This window comes from Atractosteus spatula, chromosome 18, assembly GCF_055471065.1.
Source record: "Atractosteus spatula isolate fAtrSpa1 chromosome 18, fAtrSpa1.hap1, whole genome shotgun sequence".
NCBI classification, from domain to species: domain Eukaryota; kingdom Metazoa; phylum Chordata; class Actinopteri; order Semionotiformes; family Lepisosteidae; genus Atractosteus; species Atractosteus spatula.
The window spans coordinates 2,642,224-2,666,932 of NC_142723.1; the positions used below are offsets into that span (position 1 = coordinate 2,642,224).

Sequence of the window (24,709 nt, forward strand, 5' to 3'; positions counted from 1 at the left end):
ACCGATTAGAAACTGATTGGACATCGACGGCCGTCAACATCTGTCGACAATACAATTGATCAATCTTGATTTTTTTTTTGTCGGACAAAGCCAAGCGCGTTCCTCTCTGCGGAAACGGGGCGGTGGGAGATGTAGTTTTTTTACGGATCGTTCTCGAGCGACGAGACGCGGCGTGGATTGCGTAAGAGAACTACAAGTCCCAGAGGGGGTCGCGCCGGGGGCGGGGACGTGCTCGCTAGCTATACTCTGCAGACCGGAGCTGCTCCTGTCTTCTTCGTGTTGCGAGCTGTGGGCGCGGAGGTCCGGCGGGTTGTGCAACGCTTTTAAATTCAATTTCGAAACGCCAGGTTAAACTCTTACATCTTGTATTTAAGCCCCTGCAGGCGTCGCATTATGGCGGAAGGTGACAATAAAAGCTCCAACCTGCTGGTACGTTAAATTATTTTTAAATTTTAAGCGCTTCGACGAGGTTGATCCGACCGATCTTGGGTTCTGCTGCTTATTTTCAATTCCCAGCCGTTAAATCGGTCGTTCCTCCTTTCTGATTTTTTTTTTTGCAGCTAATCGTTTTCCTGTCTGTAATTTTGACGACCCGTGTCCTGTCAAGCCCAGGCGTTTAGAGCCAAATGCAGATCTGGTCATTTTTGTGAGCAATTTTAATATCGGTTAAAAGAGCTTGCAGTCGTTGCAGGATCGAGTACCGGAGCGTTTTCGTGCGTCTTGTGGAGATTCGGGAGCTGTTGTGCCTGGATGACCTTGTGTTTTGCGTTTTTTTTCGTCTCTTCTTTATTAATCTCTCGGCTCACCTCGGGCTTCTGCCATCTTTAAAAGGCTCGCAGTTGCTGTAAAACGCAGAAGGCTGGGGGTGGGTAGTGTGTCCTATGACAGGACCTCTTGTCTTCCTCTGACATCGTGTGAAATGATCCTGAGCTGTCACCGTGCAGGACACAGAGGGCTGCGCTTTTCAGATTTCACTTCCCTCTCCAACGGATCCTGACGTTAAAAGATGCCTTTGTCTCGTATACACCGGAGAAATCGATGGCGGTGGTGCTGGTGATCGTGCACCGCCGTCACGTAGTGAAAATGTGCCGTGTGGGTTTGCACGTCAGGTGTGTGCATTTAGCTACGGTTCTCGCTATGGCGGAAACCACCCAGTCCTTGGCCTGGAGCTCTGAATTATTCACGAATAAGAGGGGGGGAAAACCCAAAACAAAAGGGGATATGTTCTGTTTCCTCAAGCTTTCGTCATTTTGCAGTGCCTCAGTTCAAGCCTCGTGATGCCGTACACCGGTGCCCCCCCTACACCGCTCGCCCCTCGCCCCTCGCCCCGAAGTTGAGATGCAGAGCCGTGCCGGGGAGAGTGGAGTTGCACAAGCAGAATGTGCTGTTCGCTTATCTTGGCTGGGTGACACTCCACCACACGCCGAGAGAGAGAGAGAGATTGTTGCCCTGGGCTCGCTAGTATCAGAGAGGCGTGTGCGCAGTGAAGGTGGCGAGAGGAGCACAGCTTGCGCTGGCAGCCCGATGATTGGAGTCGCCGCCGCCGCCGCCGCCGCCGCTGGAATTTTGTCCCGTTGAGGAGTTGGGAGCTTTGAGTCCGGGGTGTCTTTTTAAATGCAGGACGGGTCAGCTTCGGTTTGCAACACCTCGCATTCTGATTCTGGGCGTTTCCCAGCACAGGAATCCGGCAACCCAAGTGACAGGGGTGGCTGACATGTGAGTGACTGACAGCTCACTTTCTTGTCTTTTGCACATTCTTTCCAGCCCAGAAACTCTTTGTAGGCTGTGACTCACCTGTCTTGGACTGTCTGAGGTGCGGTCCTGACCTCCTGTCACTAGGAGGGTGGCAGAGCTCAGGTCCGCCCACTTCCTCCCGAAAGAAGCTCGAAAACCCATTCATCTTTATGACTGGGTTTAATCTGCAGTCACCCTGTCCAAAAATCACTCGGCACGCCGCTGCCTTCCAGCAGCACTCGTGAGCCAGCAGTGTTCGTTGGGCGCGTGAGGTTTCCGTCATTTACTTTGGTTTTTCTAAACTGAAAGCTTTCAAGAAGAGCCTGTGCTGGTGTTCAGCACTTACTGCTTCTTAAGAAACCCAGTACGTTTTGTAAAAGACTTGATATTTGTCGAACACTAGCCCCGAGGAAGAGTGCAGTGTAGACAGTTGTATGTGTAACAGTAGTGTTTCTCAGAAGTTTATCTGTACAGGTACAGGGATGTGGCTCAGTTTGGCACTAGTGTATGGCCAGGGACTGTGCAACAGGGCACAGATAACACTGCTGTTTGTGGAACTAGAGGGCGATTAACTTTCACATGAAATAAGATCAGATCAGGTCATATACAATTTCTTGTATTAGGAATTTATGTTTTCGCAGACCCCAGCTTGCTCTCCATGAGACACACAGACAGAGAGAGAAGCTGGGGGTCAGAGCGCAGGGTCAGCCATTTATACAGCACTCCTGGAGGAGCTGGGGTTAAGGGCCTTGCTCAGGGGCCCGACGGAGTAGGATTCCTCTGCCGGCCGCGGGATACGAACCAGCAACCTTCCAGCCACAGGCGCAGATCCTTAACCACAGAGCCACCGCACTGTCCCAGACTGGATATAAAGATGTGTTTAAACATGTGAGCTTGGCATACCTTCTCATCCTCCTGTGTTGCTATTTCAGGGATGTGAGAGGCTGACTTTGTGGGGAAACTGGGTGATTTAGGTCAAGGGTAGTCCCAGCAGAGACGCTTCTGTTCTGTCCTGCAGCCCCTCGCCCATCCAATTGATCCAGTATGTCGCCCATTTACTGGAAGGTTCAAAGCTGAAGGTTCCCGTCCAGAACCAGGCTTGGTTCTGGCGTGGCGTCTTGCCCACTGTGGAGCGGTCCCCGCGGTGCTGAGCCGGTTCTGTCGCGTGTCCCCCCGCAGGCCCAGGAGACGGCTCAGCTGGAGGAGCAGCTGCAGGCCTGGGGAGAGGTGATCCTGGCCGGAGACCAGGTGCTGCGCTGGGTGAAACCGTGGTTCCCTGCTGCCCTGATGGGTGTGACCACCCTGCTCTTCCTGTGAGTACCCGCCGGCACCCGTGTTCGCCTAGCCCCCCCTCCGGAGTCCCCGGGTAGTCCTGGGAGTCTGCAGCAGAGCCACCCAGCAGCTTGGCTGACACAGGTTTCTCAAGAACCTTTGGGGAAACAGCTGGTTGCGATGCACAGAGCAAAAACACGACCAATCAAGCAAACAAGACGGGCTGAGTGGCTTTCTCTCGTTCTCACGGATTTCCTGAGATCTTGGCAGAGCATGCTTGGAGAACGGAGACAACGTCATAGACTCTTAGGACCCCGGGTTCTTAATACAGATCGAGAATAGATCTCGGTTTAATAGCAGCCCCAAGCAGTTGAAGGACATTGACATAGATGCTCGAGTATTTCACTTGTCCTTCCCAGAGCCTGATGTACATTCCCTTCCCTTCCATGCAGTGCTCCTTTTGCACAGATATACTCTACAGCGCCCCCTTCAGCTGGATCTGCACTGTACGTGTGCAGTGCCCGTTGCCCTATAGCGGGGGGGCAGATGGTGAAGATGGTTCTTGAGATTAAGCCAAGGCATCTTCTGCGTCTGTGCAGTCCAATTAAGCTTCTTTATCTGCTATGGTTTTATCACGAGGGAAACCACAAGGGTTGCTTTTGCAGAGCTTAGCAACATCTGTAAAATCATGTGAGTGTTACTCAGCAAAGTACAAGCAATATCTTTGTCCCAGTATCCATCATCGATTCTTTCTATTGATTTCTAGACTTAATCTCTGCATCGATCAAGATGAGCTTTTTTTTTTTGCTGGGTGCTGTGTTAGGAAAAGCTGTGTACAGACCCCATATGTTTCTCTGGCTTAAAACTAATGCCCTGCCCACATACTAAAATGCAGATTCGCCTCTAAGGCCCAAAAATAACTGTGTGCCATTGAAGCAGACCATTGCAGCCGCACAGGAACAGTGTGGAACAGTAATCCCAGTGTAGTTACGAGGTGACACAGATCCTGATGGGTGTGGTGGTCAAGTGCTCTAGTCACTCCCTCTGATAGATTCACACCCTACCTACAGTGTAGGTGGATCTTAACTTGCAATCTGCCAACCGAGACAATTGGGTCATTTGGATTTTCCATTTCTCATCCTGTTCTGTCATTTTGACAAGTGTAACCATGATGCTTTCCTCCGTCTGTGCAGATGGCGGTTCTCTCAGTACGAAGCCTGTGTGTGCTGTGCTGCCGCAGTCTGTCTGACTCCTGTTTCCCTTTGCAGGATGATCTATTACCTGGACCCATCTGTGCTGACCGGGGTGTCCTGTCTGGTGATGGTCCTGTGCCTGGCCGACTACCTTGTCCCCACCCTTGCTCCCAGGATCTTTGGTGCCAACAAGTGGTGAGCTGTGCTCCTTGCAGTGGGTCTTATTTGATGGCCACATTCATGGTTAATTGTCTTTCCTCGGGTTAAACAACAATACAGTGATCAGAATCAATTGGACAGCTGTATCTGGTGTCCCTGACTGCCCAGTTTTCTGTGGTTACCCACTAAGCTGCTGTCTGAAAGGGCTTGTAATACATTAAGGCATTCCCAGGCACTTCATCCAGGATTCCTGGCAGGACCTGCCTTGGGGAGCTCCTTCACCAGATGTCTGAATGCATAGCCGGGGATTTATTCCCAACCTTTCCTTCTCGCTCTCTTCCTGTCTCACTGTTGCTAGGTTTGTGTTGGTTGAGTGTAATTCAATAAAACATGACCTTTGTTTCTTGGCCTTGACGTAGTGGGGGACCATATTTAGTGTGCCTTCTGTCAGACTGCAGAGTTGTTTCATATTGCACAAGTGCAGGGTGATATTTCAAGGTGGCCTTTGAACGAGGACATCTGATAGCAGTGCGGTGCCTAGTCGTTCCTCGGGCCACTCTCTGCTTCAGCTCCCCAGGGGGTTGAGTGACAGTGGGCAGCTGCAGTGTGGAGTATCCAGTGTCTGACTCGGCAGCTATCGGCCCCCCCGGCCCGCAGATGGGCTCGCTGGGCTGGAGTGATGACAGCGGCTTTCGGCAGGGGGGCAAGAGAAAATCTCTCGCTGCAGAGGGTGGATTTTTGTCCACGTTCTTGCGCTCGCTGTCCTGACCATCGCAAACAGGACTCTACAGAACTCTGTGAACTCTGCTCCCGCTCCGGGATTCGTGATGGCGGAATGCCAGGATTCCCTGTTGGATGTCTCCTTGAAGAAAGTGCTGAGGTAGCTGGTGCCCGTGCTTGTAAGACTCAAGAGAAACGGTGTCCAGTGCATAGTGTCCGATTTAGGGTAGATTCTTTATCCTAGACCACAGACTTGGTGCAGAGCTACACAGGACACAAAATATTTGGAAAGGTGGTCTTTTGAAATGGATGTCTTCCACCGGAGGCTATGGAAATGGTTATGCAAATAAGTTTCCCCAACCCCCCCCCGAAGCACACGCCCTTGTTTCTTCACCTCTGCGCTGTCCTGTGGGCCCGTCAGGTGATCTGACAGGTGATCCTCCAGCTCATACAGGTTCTCTCTCTCTCCCACCCCCCCCCCGCTCCTGAAGGACCACCGAGCAGCAGCAGCGCTTCCACGAGATCTGTGGGAACCTGGTGAAGACCCAGCGCAGGGTGGTGGGCTGGTGGAAACGCGTCTTTGCCCTGAAGGAGGAGAAGCCCAAGATGGTACCTGGAGAATCGCAGGGGAGGGGGGGGGGGCAGGGGCGTTGCAGTAGTTTCACAAACCCCCATTAGCATCAGTGGAGCAGCTCAGATTAGAGTAATCGAGTCCTGCACTACCAACAGCAGTGCTCACTATGGGCTGTTCTAGCGCTTGGAAGTCCGCCATTTAAAAAGTTACACGTTTGCAGGTTCAGGAACGGAATTGTAATGGGACTGACCTGGCAAACTTGAGAGGAAAGGGTAGCGCTCCTGACGATTGCAGATGAGCGGAGTTACAGTCTAGCTTGTGAAGTTCTGCCCTTCATTCAGCCCGTCGGCTGGTGCTCAGAGATGGTGTGCACAGATGAGCTGACTCGCACCTCTGTCTCCCCCTCAGTACTTCATGTCGGTGATCAGCGCCCTGGTGGTGGTGGCCTGGATTGGACAGCAGGTTCACAACCTGCTCCTGACCTACCTGATCGGTACGATGCCGCCTCCTGAAACTGAACTGATGTTACTGTTGGCTCGGTTAGGGCTCCAAGTCACTGTAACCCTCTGTTGTGTTGAGTGCCTATTTGAAAATTGGTTTGTGTTACGGAATATACTTTTCAGATACAAGTCAAATACTGTTTTTAACACTGAAGTTCTAGATTGGATGCAGGTGGAGTAAAAACCTTTCATCTCTTCTGATTTGAATCCCTTCTAATCCAGTGTGATGTGGATTCAAAAAGTGTTTTTCTGGCCACTTTTCTTGAATGCAGTAGATAGTATGAGTTTGACAGGAAACTGTCCCTTTAACTGCAGTGAGTAACCACGAATTTCACACTAGCTTTCACAAGAGGCAGCGCTGCAGAGTCGTTTCAACACCGAGGATAAAGAAAGGAGGCCAGTGCATGCCAAAAATATCCGCAGCGCGTCCTACCCTGACCCGCAAGTGTATCATTTCTGGCAAGAGGAAAAAAAGCTGCTGAGTTTACACTGGAATGGTTATTTCCAAATTTGTAAACCGTAATACTTGAAGTTAATAAGCAGTTAAACATGTCATCTGTATGTACTTGGCACTGAAAAACACAGTGGACATCCTGAGAATCAGTCGTGAAAGAAGGAGAAGAAGACAAATGCAAACTTCAAAAGTGCATTTAAATTAAGAACAGGAAGTTCTTTACAAAAGGGGTTGTGGGTGCATGTAACAAGCACCCTTCCCATGAGGATGAGGCCAATATTTTGGCTTCTTTAGAGAAACCACTGGTTGGGACCCTTGGATCGGTTAGCTACTATAAAAGGAACATGCTAGATGGGTCAAACGTTATGAGCATGTATATCATAATTGTAGGGATTTTAGCCTTCTGACTTGCTGGTAACGTGCTGTGGTTTGCTCAGAGGAGGACAATTGTAACGTAGAGGTGGAAGAACTGTGAATGCAGAAATAGACCATGCGGTCAGCATCTAGTGTAGGCAGAGAATACAGGAGTCTGGATGCAGTTGTGGCTTGCGAGGTCTTTCCCTGAGCAGGCGGATCTCACGACTTCCTCTTCCTGTCCGCCCCTGTGTTCGCAGTGAGCTTCCTCCTGCTGCTGCCGGGGCTCAACCAGCACGGCGTCATCAGCAAGTACGCCGGCATGGCCAGGCGGGAGATCAACAAGCTGCTCAAGCAGAAGGAGAAGAAGAACGAGTGAAGGCGGGGGGACGAGGGACGAGGAGGGAGCCGCTGCCCCAGACGCAGGCCAGTCGCCACGGCCCCGGGCTTTCCTCGTCCCCACTCCCCCGGGGAGAGGGGCCGAGGAAACGCGCGGCTCCTACCAAGCTGTTTTCGCCTGCTGCCGTTTGCGTTGCACTTAACGAGCTTATGTAAATGAGTCCCACGTCATGACTGCTCCGTATTCCTCAGCCAGTATTGAAATGCCTTTGCCCCTCTCCCCTTCCATCGAGCTGTGGCTCCGCAGGCACAGCCCGCTGGAGACTGACTGGGACGGCGATGCAGTCTGTGGTAAAGCACGAACTCCTTTTAATGCAGAAGAAGGGACTAAGATTGGATATAAGATTTTACGTATAGCTAATTTTCTTGAGCAAAAAACACGGTGCCCACGTGGGCTGTTTTGGGTTTTAGTTTTTTGTTTTTTTTGTACGTGCTTATCTGGGGTTGCAAAAGCCAGCCTTCCTTGGAGCAGCAGCAGCAGCAGCGGTCTTATTCCTGCTGCGTTCTCCTTGTTTTGTTTCTAACGTTGCACTGACTTGAGAAGGAAACTGGACGCCGCTGTTACAGAATGACTCTTCCCCTCTGCCGGTGTGCAGGGTGTTAAACTGCTGTATTTGCGGAACGGTTTCGGTTCCGTTTGCCACCTCCTCCACTAGCTGCCCTTTGACCTCTGTCCTCTGGCTCCTGTGTGCCCGACAGCTGGGGCTGGGCTGATCTGTAAAAAAGTCTGTCCTTTTCGCTCCTTTGGTGTGAGTTGTATATTTATGTTCTAGGTGGGCTGAACCTTCGAGTTGGGCCTTTGTACTTCTCTCCTTCCTTTGACCAGTTCTTTCCTTAACTTCTCTGTTAAAGTAATAAAGCCTGATGAAGAATTGAAAGAAGTGTCTTGTCTGTTTGTGTGGAACAGGCACTTCAAAATTTATAGTAAATGAATGAGCCTGGGTATTGGGCTGTCTGATTATGAAGCAAAATAAGATCTTTCATGCTCGTATTCCTGGATGGCTTTCATGACAATTTGATCTTGAAGTGCTGGCTTCCATGTTGAGTTTTGCTAATCCATGAGATTATGCTGGTAAAATACCATTCTATCTCGGGAGTAAAATCGGCTTTCTGCTTATGCACCTAGCATCTGTTCAGAGAGTCCAGCCTTGGCGAGACTGAGTGTTCGTGTGGGGAATGGAGAGAGGGAGGTTATTGTGAAAGAACGCCTTCCTGTGCCTGGACGTCTGGAGGGTCCATCTGAGGTAGTTGAAGCCCCTGGTAAGGGCATGCCCAGTGTGTGTCCAGTTGAAGCTCTACTGGGCATGCCCACTAAGCAGGGGCCTTTAGGCCTACCCAGGATGCACCAGAGGCACATCCTTTGGGCCGGCCTGGGAGTTGCCTCAACTACAGATTTCAATTCTATCTGAACCTCCCGACTCAACGTGCTGTTGCCACAGCCCTACCCAGCACAAGCAGACTGAAAACAAATGAAGCTGGGGTATGAGTTGGTGAACCAAATGTTGTGTCCTGCGATTGCAGCTAGAGGAATAAAGCAAACAAATGCTACTTATGCAGTGTGCCACACTGGTTTTAATAGTGACCTGCAAACAATGTTCAGCACGTACAAATGGAGCTAGATCTATATTATAACAAAAATACTTCTCTAACGCCAAGCAAGCTTTATGTAGGAGGGTGTAATGGAGCTGGGGGGGGGGGTCAGTAGAGGCGCAGGCTGCAGCAGTCACTCTCCCAGCGCCGGGACGCCCACAGCACACGGTCTCCTGCTCCTCTCCTGCAGTGTCCTGGGACCGCTGGCAACTGCTCTTCCCCTAAACAAGGACACACAGGGGGAACGGTCTCACACAGCACTCGTGCCACCAGCAGGGAAGAGTTTTCAAACGATAGAATTCGGTGATGTAAAATAAGCGGCCAGACCTGTGCTTTGACCATGTGGAATGTGACCCTGGTTCAGCTGGTGTGAGAGGTTGAAAGCTACAGCCGGGAAGCAGGGCGGTCTGTGAACATGTGCTGGCCAGGTTCTGAGAGATGGTCAGAGGTGCTCCTACCCAGATGATGAGGGTTTTGAAAAAGTGAACCCAGCCCACCGCGATCTTGTGGAAAAAGCTGGCATTTCCAAGGTAAGAAAGTATAACTCCTCTTCAAAGGTATTATACTGGAGGGTTTTTTCAGCTTCTTCTAATGATATTTTATGTATATTTCTTGGATCTGTGCAGTCTTTAATTATGAGTTCTGTCTCTTATCTCGTGGACTGCTTGCTGCTGCTCTCTCTCTTGATCTCTGATCTCCCCCACCCCAGTCCTGATCAGCAAACATACTTGTTAACCATTAAACCCAGGTCATCCTGCAGTTCTGCTGTCCTGCCCCTCCTTCCTCACTTGCAGAAACACCCCCCAGGGAAAGGAGGATCTCTGCCATATCATGGATGCATGTTCTCTAAATGTGTTCATGCAACCGTTGAGAAAGTTGCTCCTGACTTCCTTAAGATCCAGGTTAGGTAAAGACTGGCCGAACTGAACCCTTGCGTAACTGGAGGAGTAGGGGCAGAGGTTTCGGAAAAGAGCGAGGCCTGCTTGGCAGATCATCCAGTTATGATGCACAGATGTGTGAATGGAAACGCGAAGGCTGCACTGACCTCTGCCGTGAGCTGTGCGAGCATGCTGAAGCTGAAGCTCACCTGTGATGATGTTGTAATTGTGCCAGTGAGTGGGCAGCCCTGTGGAACGGGCAGAGATGGGCTGTGGAGCTGCCCTGCAGTGTGCTGTCCTGTAGGTGGTGCTGTAGTCCCTCCGTGTGGCTGGGGGGTTGGTCACCTCACTCATGCCCAAACCGTTTTGGCTGTGGCTTCGATTTCTCACTCCGTTCTCATGCAGAACGTAGTGCTGTAACACGGAGAGCAGCGCAGTGACATAAGGGCAGTGAGACATCGAACCCCCAGCGCAGTCCTTTTTCATGCTCTTCTCTGGGGAAGAAAATGTTAACTGGACATGAAACTGAAACAAAAGATGATTTTTTCAGAAAATGTTTTGTGCCCCCTGTTGAATCCATTTCAAAAGCATTTTCCAACTTAAAACAGATCAGGACTGCAAGTCAAAGGCTGGTGCATAGCGCCCCCTGGTGTTTGAATTCTTCACAAAACATTTATTACTACATTTGGAAATAATTTTGGTAGGGAAACCTTTCTCAATACCCAGGGCTGGTCAGAAGATGGAAAAGATAGATCTTGTAACAGTAAGACAGAATTGGTGATCATCTAGAGTCCTCAAGCCCCACAGTGTCATTCAGTTAAACAAAACCAACAGAGCTCTTCATTTCCCAGTTCACCTGAGGGAGTTACACTGGTGCGCAGGCTCAATGACTCTCTGGCTCAAATCTTGCCTGGCTAAAGCTATCCCTTCAATGGATAAAGTGGTTTCTCACTCCTCCACCTGATCTGCACTTCACGTTCTGCTATTAAATGCAATTGTTTTTTATTGTCTTAAATAACAGGAGCATCTTTCACCTGTTCAGTGGTTCTCAGCTGTGGATGTTTCAAAGAGCCCTACACTACCTGGTCTGGGTAGTGTCAGTATTACACACCCCTGCCTTCGGTGAAAGACCTCTCCCCAGACGCTGATCGTCAATCCAAGTCAATGACACTCGGCCCTCAGCTTATGGAGCTCCCCGATGGAGAATTTCAACCTTGCAGGTGTTAAAAGTGAGTCCGTTAAACAGAAAGCACGCTGCCGATTGTCTGGAGGTTGCACCCGTGTTGCGTACTGTGGCAACATCAGCACGCTGCAGCTCAAGGATAGACAGCAAGGACTGTGCAGCCTGAGTCAATAAATAAACAGGCCATGCGAGCCAGTCCAGGTGGTTGGGTTCTGGTGCGGCAGTGCGTACCGGTGTGGTTTCTTTGGGTCCAAAGGCATCCCGACTATGGGACTGGCAGCGCTCCAGGGCTGAGTGGCTTAGGTCCAGTGTGCCGTGGTGTTGCGAGGGGTACCGGGCAGCCCGTGGCAGAGCAGACAAGTGGCCGTCGCCGTCTCTCCCAGAGTAGTACTGTAGCCAACAGGAGACTGAGAGAGTTAGTGCAGTCAGTTTATTCTCTGCTACACTACACTTTCACCATCGGACATGAGGTAATTAGCTACGTTTCTGTTCTTCAAGTAAAAATATGTGCAAGTATGTTTCTAAAACGTATTAATAGAATACTACTGCAAGATAATGTACTATTAAAATGCTACTCTTCAGACACCCAGAATGAATGGATCATGTGCACTTTTCACTCGGATGCAGACAGGAGACTGTAGTCGGGCAAATATAATGGTCCTATTTCACCTGTAGAACCTGCGTCTGGCCCGTGTGGACATCTGATGAATGGATCCATTAATGGTTTCTAACCCCAGCACAAGAAAATCACTTTTAGCCCCAAAAGCCCACGCTGCTGAATGTGACCCTCGCGATCTGGGAATCCGAATGCCAAAGTCTGTGGCAGTGAAGCCGCGCCTGAGGTGAAGAGTAGTGGGGCCCCTCACGTGCGCGTGCGTGGTGACGTAGCTGGTGTCCCAAAGCCTGCCCCCTAGCTGCAGGGTGCTGCGGTGCATGGGCCGGCCGCCACGGTAGCTGACGGGCTGAGGTTTGCTGGCCAGGCGCTGGGCGAAGGGGTGGTCTCGGATGTGGGTCATCTCCTGGCCCCGGGCAGTCCGCACGCTGTCCGCCCAGGCCCCCTGCCCCAGCCCCGGTGTCGCCACTGCCCTCCGGTCATCACACGGCGCGGCAGCTAGGGCACAGCAAGCACACCCTGAGTCTCCGCAGCGGAGCGCTGGAGCTGGCTGAGGAGGGCTGGCAGTATGCGAGCGAGCGCTCCCTGCTTCCTGTCAGAGCTCAGCCCGTCCTCCCCTGCTGCCTCAGTGCAAACACACACCCAGCACCTCCACAGGCTCAGCTCCTGCACTCTCTTTCCCTGGGCTGTTCCAAAAGCACTGCGTTGATCCCAAATTGCTTAATTAACCCAGGTTAGTGATTCAGATCAATTTGCTCATTAAAAAATAGCTTGAGCAAAGACTTGCAATTAATTAATTACTTACACTTATATAGCGCTTTTCTGGACACTCCTCTCAAAGCGCTTCACAGGTAATGGGGACTCCCCTCCACCACCTGGATGATGCGACGGCAGCCATAGTGCGCCAGTTCATTCACCACACACCAGCTCTCAGTGGGGAGGAGAGCAGAATGATGAAGACAGTTCAGAGATGGGGATTATTAGGAGGCCATGACTGGAAAAGGCCAGGGGGGAATTTGGCCGGGGTCTCACCCCTACTATTTTCAAGAAACATCCTGGGATTTTTAATGACCGCAGAGAGTCAGGACCTCAGTTTTACGTCTCACCCGAAGGACGGCGCCTTTTTACAGTATAGTGTCGCTGTCACTATACTGGAGCATTAGGACCCACACTTGCAAAACCTATAATTCAGGCTTACCACCCCATGGAATAGACATTAGCTGTTTTATTCGGCTGATTAGATAATGGGCTAGCAAAGCAGCTAATGTTAGTCATAACAGTATTTCTTCTCTCAAGTTAATTAAAATCTCCCATTAATTGGCATGTTCATGTCAAAGTCGAGACTTACCCATGCGCCATACAGTATGCAGAGTGTTAACCTAAGAGACTGCAGCTAAACATTGAATGTTTCTTAACTGCTATGGAAACAGGCGCAAGAACTCGCACAAAGTTCAGCCGAACGCGCAAGACGCCTCGGTGACATTTCACCGGAAGAGGAAGACGAAGCCACACTGCTAAAGCAAATTGCCACACAATATAATGCCGATATTATTGTCTTCTTTTTCAATGTCCTGTTCTTTAGTCAGGCCTTCTTGAAGAAAAACACATTCTAGTATTTTACAAAACTACTCGGCGATGAAAAGCAAACACCCCATTGTATAGGAAACCTACGAATTTGATGGCGGTTTACGTATACGTTAAATATATATGGCGTTTAAAAATTGCATGATATCCACTTCATCACTGTGACACATAATGCAATGCTGCTCATACGAAAAAATGATTCATACATTCCATATAACAAGATACGACTTTACTTTTTACATTTCAGCCGGACACTGCAGCAATACCTAACTGCTATTATAAGTTTTTCATACCTCAAACCGCAAGTGCATGCTCTCCTAGAGCCCACCCCCTTACTAAACAGATCGCCCCGGCGGCCAATCCCGTCTTGCGGCTGCTCCCAAGACCACGCCTCTTCCTGCAACACAACTCGCGTGCCGCCGCCGCGCGCTCACGCGAGATCGCTTTTTTCCCCAAAGTGCACCGCGAGCCCTTTCTCCTTCCTCTTTCCGCCATATTGCAGAACTGGTAAGGCTGGCGAGTTTTGCTATCCCTTCTCAATCTTTTTCATATCGCAGCCATCCCAGACTTTACCAGACTGCTGTGCATCGCAAATTAAAGTTAGGACGTGGGGGGTTTCGTGGAGTCTATTCTGGTCTCGGCAGGATGTGTCTTTTCAATATAATTGTGCCCCGAAGCTGGAGGTGTCTCTGTCCCCAACTCTTTTACCTAGGGTCCGGTGTGTAGTGCTCATGTGCATGGGGATTTCTTGTCACACTGGGGCGCTGAGCACATATTTTAGCACTGCCAAACAACCACGGCATCGGGTTTGGTTACTGGGTTAAAAGTTAGCGATTGCGGTTGTGGTGTTAAAAGACAGACGGTTAGGGAGCTAGTGGTCGGGATTGCCGGGAGGAGAGGGTCTTGTAGCGGTGATACAGAGACTCTCCTGTAACTAAAATCCAGTCAGTGCGGCGTCAGACACCCATCCCGTTTCCTCAGGCGAGCTGGGCAGGTTTCTCACTCTCCGGCGAGTATGGACTGCGACATGTCTAGTCTTGGCTGTAGCTGATTTAAACACGGTACGTTCTTATTGTGCTAAAACGCCACCAAAGCGGGGGCTGCAATGTTGTAACTGTGCAGAGGCTTAAGTCTTCCGTGGTGACCGTTCCTGGTGAAAGCTGCCCACGCTGTTTGCCCGTGGCAGCGGGAGATGCTCGGGTTGTTGTGGGGTAGGCCGAGATCCGAGCCTGGCAGGGGGCTGCGAGGAGGTTTCTTGGAAGTTTTCTCCTTGCTTGGCTGTTGCACAGGAAGAGTGTGATGGTCATTGCACATAGGATGTTTGGAAAGCGATCTTATAGCACCTCGGGTAGCTCTGTTATTGATTAGGTACGAGCTAATGGATTAATTGGCTTGGGGATACCTTCCATGGGACATTTTTTAGCAGCCTGACAAGTGTAATGGGCCTGTTCGCTGACTGAGGGTAGATTTGTGTGGGTGATCTCAGTGCACCCTCGCTGATCCCTGGAGCTGCCAGCTGTCTGGTTTCCAGCGGAGGAGCTGGGAGGTTGGTGGTCTGGGCTCAGGGCACGGAGGAGGCTGTGGCGGGGGGGGGGGCGATGGTGCCCGGGCACTAACGAGCTGGTCTGTGACTGTCCACAGGCATCATGGTGCGCATGAACGTCCTTGCCGACGCGCTGAAAAGCATCAACAATGCGGAGAAACGCGGGAAACGCCAGGTTCTGATCCGGCCCTGCTCCAAGGTCATCGTGCGCTTCCTGACCGTCATGATGAAGCACGGTGAGTGGGTGCTCCCCTGTCCAGCGGGTCCTCGGAGTTGCGGGCGGTGTGCTCGCTTCACACTGGCTGGGGGTGGATGGTAATCTGGTCATGAGTGGAGTCCTGCATGGCACTCTGGGACAGAAGCGAGCACAAGTCCCCATTGTTGACTTGCAGCTCCGCGCAAAGATGCGTGGGGTCTTGTAGCCTCTTGTCCTCGATGTAAATGGAGTCGCCTGTGTTGTCAGTGCTGTGGTTTCCCCACAGCCCCCTCCTTGTGGAAGACATTCTCGTTCCCAGTGGAGGAATGGCGTTTGGCGTGTGGTGTAGCTCATGAAGTTTCTGCTCCCACCTTTTTCCTTTATCGATGGCGGTGCACTAAGGTTTCGGTGCTGTCTTCCCTCTCTCCAGGCTACATTGGTGAGTTCGAGATTATCGACGATCACAGAGCTGGGAAGATTGTTGTTAATCTCACAGGCAGGCTGAACAAGGTAAGTCTGGTTGCAAAACTGGTTTTAGTGGAAAAAACTATATGGTGAGTCCTTTTGCTTTATGCATGTGTACTATTTACTAATAGGAATACGAATTTGTAGCTGTGCAGGTTGTGCCCACCACTTGTACATTCACATTTTAACTTCAGGCTCCGGTGCCAAACTTTCTTCTGAACCGCTTGTAAAACTTAAACGGACGAATATGCCAAACAATACAAATCCAACAAAGATGAGCTTATTTTAATACACTGTATGCAATTTTGTGGTTGATTCTGATTGTGAGAGACTAAATGTTCAGACGAAGTATGAAATGCAGGGTGATGGAATATTCATGTCAAGGTTGGCCAAGCCTGAGCATGAGGAGCAGCCATCTAAAAGATCTTCTGATGACCCTAAAATCAGCAGTTCTCACAGACTTGGAACGTGGGGAGATTAGATCCAGTTGGTACATCAGTTGATTTCCTTGAGTCAGGAGTGGCCAGCTATGATCCTTGAGCACAACGGGGTGTTGGTGTTGTCATTTCAAGTGACTTCTAAACTCTTGAAATGTACTTCAACAGACAAAGCAAAAATGATTTCCCAGGTGTGTGGAAATGGAGGGTGATCCATAAAATATGCTTGGCTGTGACTCTCCAGAACCAGGTGGTCAAGGCCCTGATTGTTTTCACAAGTTCAGATGGGAACCTTTCTTACAAAGAGGATGAATAGGATTTCCTAGGAAACAGGATTTCCGATTAAGTGAGCTGTTTGAACCAGGTATAAGCTCCTTTTGCCCTGGAGTGCTGCCTATGTGTCTGATTTTCATTCTTGTTTGACCTTAATGACTTAATTGAGTCAATTAAGTGGCTAAGAAGTCAGATTATCTGACTCCTGGATCTCAGGCAGGTGAGCCTGGCAGTCAAGGGCATGATATTATTTAGGACTTTGGGGACCTTTCCTACAATGAGGTTGAATAAGATTTGCTAGTTTCCCCTGGGAAGCCTTTGGCAGCAGCGGATGAAAAAGGCAGAGACAGAGTCAGTGCTTTCTGCAGGAGTTGGTGTGGGGGGGGATAATAGTCTTTCAATATTGTAGATAATCATTCTCCCAGTGGAGTTAACATTTGTTTTTCTAACTGCATGGTATCCGGTATTATTCCTTCATTCCTAGATGTTGTAAAAATGCACTAATTCTTTGCCTGTGTGATGCATACCTAATGAAGGTCACCTCCCTTGGAGGTAATCCCGTGCTGATTGTGGTCCCTCCTTGTCTTTGATAGTGTGGTGTCATTAGCCCCCGGTTTGATGTTCAGCTGAAGGATTTGGAAAAGTGGCAGAATAACCTGCTGCCCTCTCGACAGTTTGGGTAAGTGTCAGCTCTGCTCGTGTGACATTCCATGATTATACAGGCTATCCGCCTCTCAGTGCATGCAGAATGAAATGTTGACCTTTTTAGTGCAGTGGAGCTCATTTTTCTGTGGTATGTCTTTAGAATTTACCTACGTATCAATATGAGTGAAATGGAGGTAAAGTGTTTTTGTGTCTGTCACCTCTGACTGGTCCAGTAAGGTGTGTGGAGCGGTACCGAAAACAGTACGTTGCATACCTGTACTGCAGGTTCCTGGTGTCAGTAGAAGCTTGTGTTGACTTTGGGGCTGATGGTGGGGATGTTGTTTGTAGCTCTGCATCTTAGTCATTAGTCTTATCTCACGTCATGACTCTGTGTCTTTTTATCCAGTGCTGTGGTTCATTTTAAATTGGCTCTGCTGGTCTGGTGAAAGCATGTTGACCATCACTGGAATTTTATTTCAGACCCCAGGTTATAACATTCTGTACCTTTACCTGATTGAGACTGTGTTGTCTTAAAACAGATTTCATGATGGGAGGTGTTGTCTGCTACTGGTCACCTGTGCTTTTCCCTTTTTTGCACTATAGAAATGCACAACCTGTAACTCTTGAGGAGTGAGGACAGTTTCAGTATCTTGAATGTCCATTTCCTTAAGCAAACAATTATTAAGCTGCGTCTCTTTCAGTTGATTTTTTTTCTGCAGTCAGTGATTGTAGAAAAACTCCTATTGACACCTTTCGATACCTGGGAGGATTTCAAAAATATTTATAACTTTTTACAAAATTGATTTCTTTAATCAGAATGTACACAATGCACATTCTGCATTTAATATTATATTGTGGAGGTTCTAGTAGTGAATGTTTGAAGTTGTTTACTTATGAAATGCAAGAGTGCTTAAATTCTGTATTGCAGCTTGCCAGAAGTCACTTTTCCCTTTATCTGTGAGTTAAACGAAATCCCTTGTGAATTTAAAATAAAGGAATTAAACGCCAGAGAATTCTTTGCAATTGTTGACTTTTTTGGCAGGGTCCTTCTGTGTGAATCTCTGGTATTTGAAAAGTGATGAGCAGTAAGGGTTTCCTCCAAGCCAGTACCAGCCCCACACCACGACACTGGTTTTTTTCAAAGGTGTAAAAATGACACATGTCAAAAGTTGAAGCATGATTTTAAGTTCCATCCCTTCTAAATGATCAAATGCGTAGTATGGCTTGTGTGTGCAGCTCTAGAGCCTTCATTCTACTCTCATCGGTGTATAATCTGCTCTCTCTCTGCAGATACATTGTGCTGACCACCTCTGCTGGCATCATGGACCATGAAGAAGCCAGACGAAAACACACAGGAGGGAAAATCCTGGGATTCTTTTTCTAAAACATGTAAAGGCACCTGCAAATAAAATTTTAAAATGGACTTAGTGTGTGCTGTTTGCTGGCAGTCAACTCTGAGGTTACATTAGGGGGAGCTAGACAGTTCCTCTCAAGATGTCTTGGAAAGTAGGATGCCTCTTGTTTAGAAATTGTCACCCGCTAGTCAATAGCTGCAGTTTCCATGAAACAGTTCGAAGTCCTTAAATTTGCATCTTGATGTATTTTATTCTTGGAAACTGCAGTTCAGTAAGGATGTCTTAAGACTTTAGAGTATACGATGAAACTCAATGCCCTTTTTAATACAAGGATGCTTTTAGCAATCAGTCTAGTAAGAGAGCGTTATGGCTTGCCTTGTAGCTATTTTTGAGTTGTAAATGTCATGGGCACTCTTGCATTGTGTATGGAAACTGTTTTCTTTGATCTCCGAGTTAGATCAATAATTCATATGGTAAGAGGTTTGACATCCGCCCACGCCAGTTTCAACTCTGTCAGGACAGTTTTTTATAAGGAATCTGTCTGCTCATTGTGGGCCTAATACAAACGGCGCCTTTACCAGCGTAGCGCGGAGGGAGGAAAGTTAAATGGGGGGGTAAAGTTGCCTGCTGCCAGATTCTAGATAGAAGCTTCCTCATAATAAATGAATGTTAATTTAAGATATTAAAACATGAATATCACAGCATTTAAAATTAACAAAGGAGGAGAGTGTGGAAAAATTCTAAATACGAAAGGGTTTTGGAATTGGGCGCCAGCACTGATGGTAATTGTGTGCTGGGCGCTGGAGGGGATGGCTTGTTGCAGGGCTGCTTTGTAATTAAAAACCACACTGCTGGAAAATAACGAATGCTACCAAAATGACGAAACAACACTTCTGTAATTCAGGTCCTTAATGGGTCAGCCCTGTGGAGATCCTGATTCAGGTGGGTGTGGTCATTCTCAAGGGCAGAGGGAAACTTAGAATTTTAGCTGATTTGCCAGCCTGTATCTTCAGAAGCGAATCTGTCTCAAGAGCCAGGGTTCCAAGATGTGGTTCTGGACGGCTGGTTAGTCTGGTTTTCAGTCCAGCTGGGCTTTTAACGGCCTGTGTCGGCTTGTTGTTGATTCAATTCAGAGTTGAGAAGCTGCTCTCAGCTTCCCAATCGAGAGAGATTTGGGCAACCTGTAGACACAGTGGGCCTCCAGGATTGTGGGGCATCTTCCCTAGGGAGAGTGCCGGGCATCAGACCATTTGCCTCTGAGGCCGAGTGCATGATTCATGCATTTACAACCTCGCAGTAGCCCCTGTGTATCACTCCTACACTTAAATCTGTACATTGGTTGCCTCTCAAGTCGCATATTGAATATAAAGATCTTGTTAGTGATTTTTAAAAGGCTCTAACTCTGGCTCCATTGTACCTCTCTGACCTGTTTATACTCCCTCTTGTAGGCTGTATTCAATTGAGGCTGGTCCTTTGCTCACTATACCTGGGATTAAATCTTCGACTTTTGGTGAAAGGTCCGTGAAAAGATGGCAGTGGAGAGGCTAGCCATATTACAAACTGGTGGCTGTATTAATGTTTATGAGAGAAATAAATCCGGCCTACCTTCCACCCCCACATCCCTCTACCCAAGCACAACTGCTGAGGGAGGGTGTGAGATGGATCGGCATGTCTTTGGGAAGTGAGCAAAGGAGAAATTTAGCCACAGGAAATGTTTATGGTCATGTTTGCCGAGGCTGCTTGGGATTGGGTCGTGCCTATCTCCATCCTAGACCTTTCCTGTTAACTCTGGATCCCTCAGTGCCCTTGCTCCACCCGAGTTTTTCCCCTGAGCTATTGGCAGACTCTCGGAGCAAAGCTTCGAGAGTCCCTCTTCCTGAACAAAGCTGTACTTGTCGTGCACACAGGTGTTTTATGTCGTAAGAGCAGGCAGGCGCCTGGTGGTTTCTTTTCGAGAGCAGCCAGGTGCAGGGGACGGTCAGCGATGAGCGAGTGACCTTGCAGCGGACAGTACTACCTCAGCCTCCCCCCCAGACACCAGCTGCTGTAGAGCTGAAATGTGCTTCCTCTACAGACAGGCATTGTGGAAGCAGCAGGACGTGTTTGCAGGTGTGTGCTGCTGGAGGACCGGTGATCTGGGGCTAAATCAGGTTAACAGAAGAGCATTGTAGAGCTCAGAAAAGCAAAACTGGAGGGCTGTGTCGATTTTTATTCAATGGGAAAGGTACCATTGTGATTTTTTTTTTAAATGCACCTAGCTGAGGCAATCCTCAGCTTTACATAAATTAATATTGGAAAGGTTGACAAAAAGCATCGTAATACAGAAAGCGGCACAGAAAAAAAAAAACATATTATACAAATGTTTTCAAATGAGATTTAAAAGTTACAACTGAGTCTGAGTGTTGAAGGCGATTAGTGTGATCCTCAGTCAGGGAGCGCTTCCACAAACGGCAGTCTCTCCCTTGAGAACTTCAACCTTGGCACAGAAAGCAAGCCAGCATTAGCAGATATTAATGTATCATTTGGCTGACAAGTGAGCATTTCAGTGTAATGTGCCAGACCATGCAGTGCTTTAGATACTGTAGAAGCAAAAGAACTTTAACATCAGTTCTGTGCTGAAGACAATGCATTGCTGCCAGCAGCAGAGTAATGCCAAAATCTTGTCAAGCGGGAGAAGATCTGCCTTTCCTGTGGTGTGGAGGAAGGTGATTGACCAACACATGCCCTCTAGCACTGCAAGATCCTGCAAAGGACAAGTCTGAGGACCTGTTGTCTCATTTCTGATACACAGGTTATAAACCGTGAAACATGCCGGTACAGTAGGTCTATCCTTCACCATGGTTTTCTCTGTCCTTGGGTGATCTTGCGGCAGTGTGTATTTATTGCGCTGCACTTCTCCCAGCTGTGTAGATGAAGTCTGTTCCAGAGTCTCCCTGTCGTCCTGGCCCAGGACGGTCAGGACGGGTCAATGGGAGGGAAGGTTGCACAAGCAGGTTAGCAGCAGGCATCCCCTGGGAGAGAGTGAGTTCCCCCTGCACGGAGCTGCCTCCTTTCCTCTGCTGGTGTGACCTTCTGTTCGCAAATAAACTGCGTCGGTTCATGATGAATCACACAGCCTGCCACCTCTAGAAGGCTTGGTAAAAACTCCCTCCTCTCCCTCTTCCCTTCTCCTGTGGCTCACAAGGTCGTGCGGAGACGTCAGGACAGCAGAGATGGTCCTCTTGGTGACAGCAGGGGGAGCTCTCCAGCACTCCTTCGGGTGCTGACTTTGTCTCCTGCTGCTCCAGCACACATGTGCCTCTTTTGGCTCTCCGTCCTGCTGGAGCCCCCCACTCGCTTTCGTTGGGAGGGAAACAAGGCAGTGAGCTCTGCCAAGGGCTAGCTAGCGGGCAGGGCTGTTTCTTTTGCAGCTGAGACAAAAGGGCAGAAATCTCTGATGCACAGTTATTTTGTCAACAGTGTAAAGACAGTTACAAGGGTCCGGCGCAATTACAGCAGGACCCTGGGATGTGTCCTGGCCCGTGTGAGCACTTTGGATACTCTTCATTTTTGAGGACCTGACCAATCGCCAGTTACTGAGTAAAGGAGCCGATCGCAGGACAATTACTTTGATACTTTTTTTTAAACGTTTTTTTTATTTTTTACATAAATCCCTAATGAGTCAACTAACAGTCAATTCCAGACCTCAATCTTCTTTTCAGTGGTGCTTAGTCCTGTTCTTATCACAGTTCATTTCATAGGTTGTCTGCTCCACATCGGTTGAGTTAAAACTAGAATGCTCATTTTTTTTGCCACCCTAGGTCGGTTCCAAGATTTGTGGGTGCAAAGGCGTTTTTTTTGGCTAGGTATTTCATTTATTGCATGCTCACACATAAAAAAATCTTCAGTACGCAGAAGGATCTCCCTGGGAGGCTTGAGCCAGATGACAGGTGTATCTCCAAAGGAAGTCGGCCACAGTCCTGAACTTTCTGTCAGCAACAGGAGCCTCTCTCTGCAGGTACTGTGACCTCCTCTTCTGAAACACAGAGAACATTGTGACCTGAAGTTTTCCCTTTCTTTTCTTGCAAACATCCTGACTTTTAAAATGGCACAGCTGAAAATGTTATTGGCAGGGACTCGTTTATGATTTACAGTGAGTAAAAATAAAATAGAGAATAGCATTTAAGGTGTCCTGCACATAATATAGTATGGTTACACATGCATTGACATTTTGTAATAGGAGATGTTGCAACATTAATTGCCAATATTATCCAGTCAGCGTTGTCAATGGAACAGAAGCCACAGGAAGGTTTTACCTTGGGCATGTTAAACCGGTGTTGAGCGTAGCTCATTACTGCAGGATTGGGAAAGCTGTGACCAATAATGGAACATTTTCAATCGCAGTTTACTTGCAGTACAACACAACAGCAGTTTGTATTATATCCAGCCGGTCGCTTTTTACCTCGGGGCATCGTATAATAACTTTTTATAATACATTTTTTTTTAAAAGGCACAAAAAGCTCTCATGTCAGCTTGATTTTTGCCAGTAAAGACAGTAATCAGATCCTGGCTGCGCTGCTGCTGGCACAGCAGTAGTTTGATCACACTTCCGTGCCACGCAGGACTGGGGGCAGTCAGGCTGGGTGGCATCTCTGGCGCCAGTGCTGACTCTGACATCTGCAGGGCATGGGGAAATGATCGCCGACACACTCCATCTAGGAAGCATGGGCGTTTCGAGAGTGTAAGGGTCATAAACTGTATACCAGGAGGCTCTGACTGTCATACTTCTTTAAATAAGTTTACTGCAAGTAAAGGCACCATTAAGGAAGATCTAGTGGGAGCAGCAAACCAATTATAACCTCACCTCTTCCCCCCAGGACGGCCTGCAGTATGGTGCTTGCCACTGGGGAGGAGAGACTGATTGGCTTGGGGGAGCTGCGACTCAGCCAAGGGATTTCTCCCTGACAGCTGACACCACAAATTTAGGTGGAGGAAAGGATTATTCTCCGCTAATTTACAATGCTGCTAAAAAAGTTTAAAACATGCTAGCCTTTTTTTTTCCCCCCTCTGTGATATTTTTGTCTCCAGTCCTGTAAAAAAGTGTATAGGAGCGTATTCAACATTTCCATGCATTATGGCCTTGCGTAGATGTCTTGTTATGACCGTACACGGTCTATTACATGTATATGAATATCCAAAGCCAGGACAGAAGCCTGCCTCGCTAAGAATTGGGGGGGGGGAGCTTGGTTGTCAATCGCAGGTTTGTTTTAAAATGATAGACCGAGAGAGCAGTGCTGCTCCCTCCAGGTTCCTGCAGCTTGAAGGAGGTAACAGCCCATAAACGGTGCAAAAAAAAAGCCTCGCTCCATCAGGGCACCATATTGATGGGATTAGCTGTAATTAAAAGCTTAAAAGCTCCGCCAAGCCATGCGCAGAGAAGATGAGTCAATTAGCATGATGGTATTTAAAGGGCAGGTAACTGTCTCCTCTCAGTCAACACCTGGGAGCAGGAGACTGAGCCATTAAGTGATGCCCCCAGCCTGCTGCCTGCCAGCGCCGCCCCCAAGGAGGGGGTGTCAGCCTGAGCAGTGATGGGGAGAGGGCACAGTGGAGCGGATGGTACTGTTTGCTTGGGCAGCGTGCCCAGAGTGTAGCAGTGAGGGGGCGGAAGGTGGCAGGCTGAGCAGATTCCTAGTGATTAAATAACTTAAAGCAATGCCGCAAAATCTGAAGTCCAGAATGCACTGCAGATTATTTATCCCTTGAAAACTAGGCAATGGGAGGTTAAGTGATAAAGACTCTGGAACACATTGCGATCTGTTGTTTAACAGAGCAGCTGGGGAGCAGTGCAACCCTGAGGCTGCCGTGCTTGGAGATATACTGTGAAAGCAATGGCTTTTCTGTCACCTGTGTTTGTTTTTCACAGATGCACAATGAAGGCACAACTGCACGGTGATGTTGCACTATGCATATGCCCAATGACATCAGAAAGAGTTATCACAATTGAGTCTTGTTGTTCTTGGAAAAAACATCATGCTGATCTCAAGGTCATGTGGTGTGTTAGAAATGCCAGGCGCTCAGAGTTCAGATTCACAAAATGAGCCAATTAAGAATCAATAAAAATAGCCAGTCAAAAAGACATGATTTTAATGAGTGCAAGAACAAGCCCTGTTTATGTCTTGAGACATTCCAGGAAGCAAGAACCAGTGCCTCAGCAGGAATGATTGCAGCTCACTATCCACATGAAAATGATTTGGATGCTTGCAGACTGTTCGAAGGTATTGTTGACATCGGACACATATAGCATTCATCTTCCAGAGAACACCTGAAGAGCTGACATGTGGTGGAGTGTCGGACCTGACAAGCAATGTGTGATGACTTCTCACAGGGGATCGTGCTGGTAGCTGCGTTATTTAAGTCAACCAAGGAGGTGATGGAGGCTTAATGGACAAATCTCCATTAACCGGTCTTTGATGCTGACTGAGGGCAAATATTTTCTTCTCAACTTTGTAGATGTAGCCGGTGAGCCAAGGGTTTTTCCATGTCTGCAGAAATGCCTCCAGAAATGCTGATTTTCCGGCAGGACAATGCAAGACCACACAGTGCTGG

The 24,709-nt window shown here is 48.6% G+C and overlaps 3 protein-coding genes across 7 annotated transcripts; 2 read left to right on the plus strand and 1 right to left on the minus strand.

Annotated features, from left to right (window-relative positions):
- The first annotated feature begins 201 nt into the window (after positions 1-201).
- Positions 202-8,237, plus strand: arl6ip1 (ARL6 interacting reticulophagy regulator 1). The gene is made up of 6 exons (XM_088936538.1): positions 202-429; positions 2,914-3,047; positions 4,275-4,394; positions 5,570-5,687; positions 6,061-6,145; positions 7,221-8,237. Exons 1-6 carry the CDS (start codon positions 394-396, stop codon positions 7,337-7,339), a joined length of 612 nt encoding a protein of 203 aa, XP_088792664.1. The 5' UTR covers positions 202-393; the 3' UTR covers positions 7,340-8,237.
- A 678-nt stretch (positions 8,238-8,915) lies between these two features.
- On the minus strand, positions 8,916-13,544 carry LOC148818384 (uncharacterized). Of its 3 annotated transcripts, XM_088936542.1 has the most exons (6): positions 13,501-13,529; positions 12,429-12,550; positions 11,877-12,121; positions 11,242-11,400; positions 10,037-10,241; positions 8,916-9,170 (listed from the first exon to the last, which is right to left on the minus strand). In XM_088936542.1, exons 3-6 carry the CDS (start codon positions 12,024-12,026, stop codon positions 9,058-9,060), a joined length of 627 nt encoding a protein of 208 aa, XP_088792668.1. In that variant the 5' UTR covers positions 12,027-12,121; positions 12,429-12,550; positions 13,501-13,529; the 3' UTR covers positions 8,916-9,057. The 3 variants fall into 3 exon arrangements, with proteins under 3 accessions (XP_088792668.1, XP_088792666.1, XP_088792665.1); XM_088936540.1 differs by lacking the exon at positions 12,429-12,550 and having other exon boundaries at positions 13,501-13,544; XM_088936539.1 differs by having other exon boundaries at positions 12,429-13,544.
- A 131-nt stretch (positions 13,545-13,675) lies between these two features.
- rps15a (ribosomal protein S15a) lies at positions 13,676-18,189 on the plus strand. 3 transcript variants are annotated; one of them, XM_088936543.1, is made up of 5 exons: positions 13,676-13,714; positions 14,849-14,986; positions 15,377-15,456; positions 16,715-16,800; positions 18,057-18,189. In XM_088936543.1, exons 2-5 carry the CDS (start codon positions 14,854-14,856, stop codon positions 18,148-18,150), a joined length of 393 nt encoding a protein of 130 aa, XP_088792669.1. In that variant the 5' UTR covers positions 13,676-13,714; positions 14,849-14,853; the 3' UTR covers positions 18,151-18,189. The 3 variants fall into 3 exon arrangements, with proteins under 3 accessions (XP_088792669.1, XP_088792671.1, XP_088792670.1); XM_088936545.1 differs by having other exon boundaries at positions 13,688-14,268; XM_088936544.1 differs by having other exon boundaries at positions 13,692-13,723.
- The last annotated feature ends 6,520 nt before the right edge of the window (positions 18,190-24,709 follow it).

What these genes read in the sequence shown, in the direction of transcription:
- rps15a (XM_088936543.1), top strand. Translation starts at nt 14,854, where the DNA reads ATGGTGCGCATGAACGTCCTTGCCGACGCGCTGAAAAGCATCAACAAT. An exon ending in GACCGTCATGATGAAGCACG is followed by an intron (nt 14,987 to 15,376) that starts GTGAGTGGGTGC and finishes CCCTCTCTCCAG; the next exon opens with GCTACATTGGTGAGTTCGAG. An exon ending in CTGCCCTCTCGACAGTTTGG is followed by an intron (nt 16,801 to 18,056) that starts GTAAGTGTCAGC and finishes CTCTCTCTGCAG; the next exon opens with ATACATTGTGCTGACCACCT.
- LOC148818384 (XM_088936540.1), bottom strand. Translation starts at nt 12,026, where the DNA reads ATGACCCACATCCGAGACCACCCCTTCGCCCAGCGCCTGGCCAGCAAA. An exon ending in ACGTCACCACGCACGCGCAC is followed by an intron (nt 11,401 to 11,876) that starts GTGAGGGGCCCC and finishes TGTTGGCTACAG; the next exon opens with TACTACTCTGGGAGAGACGG. An exon ending in GACCCAAAGAAACCACACCG is followed by an intron (nt 10,242 to 11,241) that starts GTACGCACTGCC and finishes TCCGTGTTACAG; the next exon opens with CACTACGTTCTGCATGAGAA.
- arl6ip1 (XM_088936538.1), top strand. Translation starts at nt 394, where the DNA reads ATGGCGGAAGGTGACAATAAAAGCTCCAACCTGCTG. An exon ending in GTGACCACCCTGCTCTTCCT is followed by an intron (nt 3,048 to 4,274) that starts GTGAGTACCCGC and finishes TTCCCTTTGCAG; the next exon opens with GATGATCTATTACCTGGACC. An exon ending in ATCTTTGGTGCCAACAAGTG is followed by an intron (nt 4,395 to 5,569) that starts GTGAGCTGTGCT and finishes CCGCTCCTGAAG; the next exon opens with GACCACCGAGCAGCAGCAGC.